Source organism: Suncus etruscus, chromosome 2 (genome assembly GCF_024139225.1).
Source record: "Suncus etruscus isolate mSunEtr1 chromosome 2, mSunEtr1.pri.cur, whole genome shotgun sequence".
In the NCBI taxonomy this organism is placed as follows: Eukaryota; Metazoa; Chordata; class Mammalia; order Eulipotyphla; family Soricidae; genus Suncus; species Suncus etruscus.
The window spans coordinates 112,952,471-112,960,070 of NC_064849.1; the positions used below are offsets into that span (position 1 = coordinate 112,952,471).

At 39.9% G+C, this 7,600-nt stretch overlaps 1 protein-coding gene across 1 annotated transcript; it reads left to right on the plus strand.

Moving 5' to 3' along the window:
* Window positions 1–6,180: 6,180 nt before the first annotated feature.
* HSPB3 (heat shock protein family B (small) member 3) lies at window positions 6,181–6,779 on the plus strand. Its single transcript, XM_049768145.1, has one exon. The coding sequence runs from the start codon at window positions 6,181–6,183 to the stop codon at window positions 6,631–6,633; it is 453 nt and encodes a 150-aa protein (XP_049624102.1). The 3' UTR covers window positions 6,634–6,779.
* Window positions 6,780–7,600: the final 821 nt, after the last annotated feature.

Genomic DNA, 7,600 nt, shown 5'->3' on the forward strand with positions numbered 1-7,600 from the left:
CTGGTGGTGGGAATGGCCCTAATTCACTGTCACTATGTAACTGAAATACAACTGTGAAAGACTTGTAACTCACATTGGTCTCAAAAAAAGTTATTATTTCAGTTTATACAAAGTCCTGGTGTCTTTTTTAGGCATTTTCAACAATTTTTCCTCTCTCTTGTTCACAAAATTTGAAAGCAGCAGATAGTCTATGGCTGTTTATTTACCTATAGTCTTTGAAGAGCCATCTCATAATCTAGTAGCTAATATTTTATATATCATCTTATATACTATATATTATTGGATGCCATAAAAGACATTATTTTCCTTCATAAAAACTAGTTTTGCCCCATTGAGAACGGTATTACTTCTACGAAGAATACAGAGAGCAGAATAAAAGTAGATTCATCAGGGCTTGGAGAGATGGGTCAGTGGGCTAAAGTGCACGCACTATACTGGAGTGCATGCTTTGTGTGTGGGAGGCCCAGTATGATTCCAGGAGCTTTATGATCCCACAGTTATCATCAGGAAAGATTTCTGACCACTAAACCAGGAGAAGTCCTTAATCCCCTCTGGTATTGACCTTTTAAGTAAAATATAACACTCTGCTTGTATTAAGATAGTTAAGAAAAAATAGTTGTCATTCTTTTCTGCTGAGAAGCTTTTCAAGTGTGTAAGAGGGTAAGAAAGATAAGATTAACTATAGACAAAAGGCAGAGATTTAGCAATGAGGCTGACTTTAATCTTACCAAAGACAGACTAGGTGGTGGAGTCATTTTGAAAGAGATTCAAGACTGAATGTTGAATCCAGGTAGTAGTTTAATTTAAAGGGAACAGGAATAATTAGAAAGTGACAGAAGATCTAGGAAGTTTTGTTTTACATTTTTGTCATTTTTTTTGGTACTTGAGGTACATGCTTATAATAATGTTTTTACTTGACTTTATCTGGGTATAGATGAGGCTGTGCATTGAGGCCCAGAGAAAGTCCACAGAGAGCACAAGGTTTACTGTTCCCACTAGGAGGAAGAGGAGCAGTAGTGGACTGAAGGACATGGAAGTCAACCAAGGAACCTAGTAGAAAGCAAGCATCTAGGGGGCCCATTTGCCTCTTCTATAAATACCTGTTACACCTGTCTCTTTGTTATTGCTACTGTCATAATCTCCCTGCCCATAACAGGATGCAAACACTTGGATTCACTGCTCATATATTTAGTTGTTGTGTGCTCTGGGACTGCACTTGTGGCTCTAGGGAAAGCACGTGTACTGCACTTGACCTTAGGAAGCAGCACTGGGGATCAAACTCTGGCCCTTTAGGTATCCAAGTCAGTTATTCAACTAACCCACATTCCCAAGGACTTTGTTGTTCTGGTGGGGTGGAGAGAGTCCCAAGCAGGTCCAGTAGCTCCTCTCTGTAATTTTGTGTGGATCTAACAGGTCAGTCCTCTGGCTGGTGATGTGAGCCCTATAACACCTCTCATTCTTGTAGGCCACCAGGGCACCATGTGATGCCAGAGATCTACTTGGGACCAAGCTAGCTCTCCAATTTATGGAGATGTCATCACTGCAAAAAATTTTAGAGCAGGAGAGTGACACAATCTAGAACTGGAAAAACTGCTCAGGCAGCAACATGAAGAGGAGGCAGTAGGGCAAGAGTGGTGACAGCAAGGCCAGTTCAGAAGCCTACAAACATTCTCCAAAAGGACGACTACGAGAGGACAAAGGATGTTTGGGAAAGGGTTTTTTGAGGTGTTTTTTGTTTGTTTGTTTTTTTGTTTTGGGACACACTCGCAGCATTCAGGAGGTTACTCCTGGCTCAGTGCTCCTGGCAGTCTTGGGGGACCACATGGGATGCCGGGAATTGAACCTGGGTTAGTACCAGGTTGGCCACGTGCAAGGCAAATGCCCTACCACTATGTTATCTTTCTGGCCCTCAAGGGTGAAGGGTTTTTGGAAATATGACAGAAGCAGAAGTCCCAGGCATGATACTAGAGAAGTGGGTGTTCTTCTACAGACCTGAAACTCAGGCATACAGTTCTACCTGAAGGTGGTCCCCAGCAGACCCTCCTCTCCTATTTACAGTGACCTGGAGTTAAAAAACCATAGGATTCACAGAACACATTCTTTTCTGCTCACCCTAATGGCATGTTCTCAATGTTTTTAAGAGCTGTTTTGTTTTTTAGCTTTTGGTTTTAGTGTTTAAAATAATTTTTTTTTAGTTATTTTCTAAAGCAGGGGAGTGGAGTGGATGGAGTAATAGACAGGATTTTAGGACCATGAAGCAATTTTGTGTGATTCTATAACAGTAGATATGTGTCATCTGTTTTCTGCCCAAACCCATGGGATGCATAACACTGAGAGTGAACTCTAATATTGGTCCTGGTCTTGGTTGATTATGTGTTCATGTGAGTTTTATCAACCATAATAAGTGATCTATTCTGGCAAGCAATAATGATGATTGGGAGGCTATGCATGTTTGGGAACAGGGTGAAATTTATCAATTTATCGACCATCTCTGTATCATCCTTCCAATTTTGATGTGATTTGTCTACTATGTTATTAAAGCCAGAGCTTTATGTATTCCTGCTACTGGCAAGAATTATTATTGATTTTTCCACTTGGAATAGTAGCAATGAAAATATCATTCATTGTTTTATGACTTACCAGACTGTAACACATCAAAAAGAGTATATTTTCCCCTTGAGGAATACATACCAGGAGAGCATGGGTCAATAAAGTTAAATGTGAAAAGCACATTCAAGATGGTAGGGTAGATGGAGCTTAAACTCACCTTCCATGGACACAATAAATCTGTAACTAAATATGACATGATTTATAAGTAAGGAATAAGAAAATTAGACAGACATAAATTTATAGGCAAAGGATAAAAGTCAGGAAAGAGAACTTTAAGTTCTAGTGGAGAAAGATACCCTATTTTGGGTTTCAATATTTATTGTTTGGAGAGAGTTTATAAGTACAGATTTTTTCCTGGATGTGAACTGTCTACTTCTGCAACTTAGAGACAAGATTCTAGAATCTGAACATTGAGGGTTTACTGGAAAAACACTTAGGAGACTCTCATAACCATAGGAAAACAAAACTCACTTTAAAGAACCCATGCATAGATCTATTCACCCAACCACCAAGCACAATAACGTTGGTCTCAATCATGAGAGAGCAGAATTCATAGGCCACTCATGGTATTTAGGGTTGTCTCTGGGTCAGGAATACTAGAGGATACTATCTTGGAAAGTTTGTGCAACCTGCTAATTCCCAGTGCCCATAAGCATCTTTAAAAACGTGGTGGCACAAGCCATAAGGCATCTATCTGCCTTGTGCGCACTAGCCTAGGATGAATCTCAGTTTGATCCCCCGACATCCCATATGGTCCCCCCAGCCAGGAGTGATTTCTGAAGGCATAGCCAGGAGTAACCTCTAAGTGTCACCTAGTGTGACTGAAAGACCTCCCCAAAATTTTTTAAAAAAAAAATAAAAATTTTTTTCCCTATTAAAATAGAGAAGAGTCTACTATGAAAGGGACATGCATGGTCTCTCTTCATTAATAGTAATACAAACCACAGTGTAAAAAAGAAAAGGAGAGAGAGAGAAAGAGAGGGAAGAAGGGAAGGAGGGAGGGAGGTTTGGGGAGGAGGGCATCAGAAAGAGTGAGAGGGGAACTATTGATATTGGTGGTGGGAAATGAGTGCACTGATGAAGGTTGTTATATATTGTATGACTGTAACTCAATCATGAACAACTTTATGTCTAAAAAATCAGTAGTATGTATAACTTTATAACCATGGTGTTTAAATTAAAAACATTCAAAGAAAAACCCTCTTCCTAGTCTACTAAATTTTATGGGTGAGCTCTACTGAATTCCTGCATGCCTTTGATGTAATCCTGTATCCCATACTGATACCTAGAACCATCTCATATTATCAACTAGCACCAGGAACCTCAATGCACTACCACCTAGCACTTAGAGTCACTGCATACCCTTGTCCAGTGCCCATAACTATTTCAGGTCACTTTCTGGTGCCTCAATTGCCTCAGGTCATCATCATATCTCAGTAGCTGACCCATATAACAGAGATGGATCAGCCACTGCTAACATCTATTATTCAGTAGCAATACAGCTCAGCTGGCAAAAGTCTATAGTACTACATACAAAGCATACCATAGTTTTTTCATCTCTATACTGTCCCTATTCACATCAGAGCTGGGCTAGACTGACAACCCTAAACATCATATATAAAACACCAATATAGCAGGATGACAACCCAGGCAGGGGAAGCACTTGAAAAACTTGTTTCAGCTGACCATAGGGCACTATGCTTTGAACTCCATAGATTCATACGTGTATGGACCATCTCACAAGACTAGGATAGGTAGTAGATTAATACACAGAAGCAAGCACAGAGATTTAGTCAAAATGAGTAAAGAAAGGAGCACATCCAAAGGCCTCTGGGGGGAAAGATTGAGAAGAAATGGATATATGCAAACTACCTGATAAAGAATCTGAAGTAATGGATATAAAGATGCTCACTAAATGGAATTAATGAACTAGAAAAGGTTCGATTCAATGCATGTCTTACACACAAGATCCCCAGATTTGGTTCCTGATTACCACTAGGAGTGGATACTGAGAATGAAACTTGGAGAAGTCCCTGAGCACTGACAAATGTGATACCAAACAACAATAATAACAACCAGATTTAAGTAGAAGTTACAAAGATCAGAATAACACAATGATGAAGTTGAAAAGTAGAATGGAGATACCTAAGAGAAGATTGAACAAAGCACAGTAACAAATAAACAATTCAAAAGATAAAGCAACAGAACTCATACAGAGCACCGTTGTTTTTTTTTTTGGGGGGGGGTTGTTAGGTTTTGAGGGTCATACCTGGTGGTGCTCAGGGCTTACTTCTGGTTCTGTACTCAGGGATCACTATGGCAGAACTTGGGGGACCATATGTGGTGCCAAGGTTCAAACCCAGATTGGTTGAGTGTTCTAGAAAATACCAACAGTTGTGGAAAAACTGTGTATTTTATTATTTCTTGCATGTCTGTGTATTACATAGGTTTTTGTAAAAAATAATAAAATAAAAAAGAAAGAAAAGGACAAATGTATTTATAGTGACAGGTCAGTCTTTGCTCGGTCTCTGACTCTCCATCACCCTGTCACTAGATGCTTCAGAGAGCTTCTATTTCCATAAGCTAACACCCACTTACAGAAAACATATAAATAGCAGCATTCTGTATGTATTCTGGGATTTTTTTTTTTTTTTTTACTTAGCATGTCTTGGAGTTCTTCTATGCCCCTGGATAAAAAGTAACCTTATTCTTTCTCAATACACATTTAATATAAAGGGTGTTAGAGTTGAGAAATTATGTGTAATTTAATTTTGCCAGTTCAACAGCAGAGCTCTGACAAGATTAATCCTTAGTTTTCCGGGCTGCTGTAGCAAATGGCTTGAAGACTGAACATTTTTCTTTTCCCTCTGGCTCTCTTTTCATTTCTTGGTCCCCATTCGATGCCCTTCAAACCCTCATCTGAGTTGAATCATTTCCTCTCATTTTTTTTTAATAACAAATGGGTAATGAGCTCAGATTATATGACTCAAAGATGCTTAAGGATAAATGTTTATGAATGTAATATATATGTCAAAAGGGCTGAAGGCTTGTTGGGTAAAATTTGAATATGTGTGCCTTAATTCTTAATAAGATAGAGACAGACTCCCTAGTTTTAGTCCTAATCAATATCAGCTAGCTAGATTTCTCCCCATTTTTGGAAACTAGAAGAAATGCCGCCTTAGCACATACTATAAAGGTACCTCTCTGAACTATTGTTAAGATCATTCAAAAATTTAACTCACGAGGACTAGCTACTGAAATATTTTTTCGATTCTCTCTTTTTCCTTTAGGCAAGGCCTACCCTCTCACAGACACACAGGCAGTCTTTGACACCGCAGCTTGTGCAGGCTGCGTGCTAAATGCATCTCACAAACATGCTCTATAAATAGCCATTCATTGTCAGTGCAGGTTACAAGACAAGTGTGTGTGTGTGTGGTGTGTGGTTCAGGCCTAATTAAGTGCCTGTGACCGATTAGGGTTAGAAGCTAAGAGCTGATCGCAGTCGGAGTTTGTCCAGGACTAAACACAGACCGCAGGGAGCAGTTCAAATTCTTATTTTTGCTTCCCACGATGGCAAAAATCATTTTGAGACACCTCATAGAGACTCCTGTGCGGTATCAGGAGGAGTTTGAAGCTCGAGGTTTGGAAGACTGCAGGCTGGACCACGCTTTATATGCACTGCCAGGGCCAACCACCGTGGACCTGAGCAAAGCCAGGGGGCCCCGGGCTTCTGCCGTGGACTCGGATGGGGAGAGGCTGCCCTCCAAGGGCAAATCCCGCTTCCAGATCCTGCTGGACGTGGTCCAGTTCCTCCCTGAAGATATCATCATTCAGACCTTTGAAGGCTGGCTGCTGATCAAGGCTCAACATGCGACTAGAATGGACGAGCATGGATTCATCTCCAGAAGCTTCACCCGACAGTATAAACTGCCAGAGGGTATTGAAACCAAGGATTTGTCTGCTTTCTTCTGCCATGATGGGATTCTAGCTGTGGAAGTCAAGGAGCCTGGAGAGGCGCAGTAAAATGTGGCTAGAGGATTGCTGTGAAGACAGAGTGCAGCCAGTAGCACCCCAGATCCTGAGTATTATTGCCCATATTGGAAATGATTTTTTTATGAAGATTAAAAAATACAGCCCAAGTGCCCGGTATGTGGAGGTGGTCTTTGTCATTCTTGTTCAGAAGGAAAATTTGTTGCATTTGTTTCCAGACTCAAGAAGGCTGCCGTTCTAAAAGTGGAGCCTGGACAATTCTGGAGACTAGAACAATCTTATTGTTTCAAGTGCCAAGAGAGAGAAGGTCTTTAGTGAGAGCTGATGACAAAAGAGACTAGTTAATGTTAATCTTTCCTTTTTGTGTTGCTAATGAAGGGGGCTTGATAAGAATAAGACTTTCAATCTACTAAATGTGGGGTTTTGTAAATATAGTGACTAGAAGATTAAAAATACAGTATTTGGAAATTGGATTTGAAATATATTTGGGTTTACAAAAGTTGTGACAGTATTAAATTTCTGGTGGTTTAAGATATAAATCTTATTCTTAAGAAATTCCAAAGATAGATTTTTTTTGTTTGTTTATTTTTGGGCCACTCGCAGCCGGCCGCACTCAGGGGTTACTCCTGGATCTGCACTCAGAAATTACAAATTACTCCAGGCAGGATCCAGGGACCATTGGGGATGCCGGTGATTGAACCAGGGTTGGACAGGTGCAAGCAAGTGCCCTACAGTACCCATTGTGCTATTGCTTCGGCCCCAAGATATATATTTTAAAAAACTAAATGAAATTTTACCTGAAGTGATTTTAAAAATGTATATATTTTGTGGGTATTATAAGATACTAATAAATACCTTTTAATTCCTAGTCAAAAGTATGCAAGTTTAGGAGACCACTTTAAAGAAGACTAATGACTTAAATTCAGAATGTTCATCTGTCCTCTTTAAAATACTTACATATGAGATGATGACAAATGTAAAGCATTTGCTCTTCATGCTG

What these genes read in the sequence shown, in the direction of transcription:
- HSPB3 (XM_049768145.1), top strand. Translation starts at nt 6,181, where the DNA reads ATGGCAAAAATCATTTTGAGACACCTCATAGAGACTCCTGTGCGGTAT.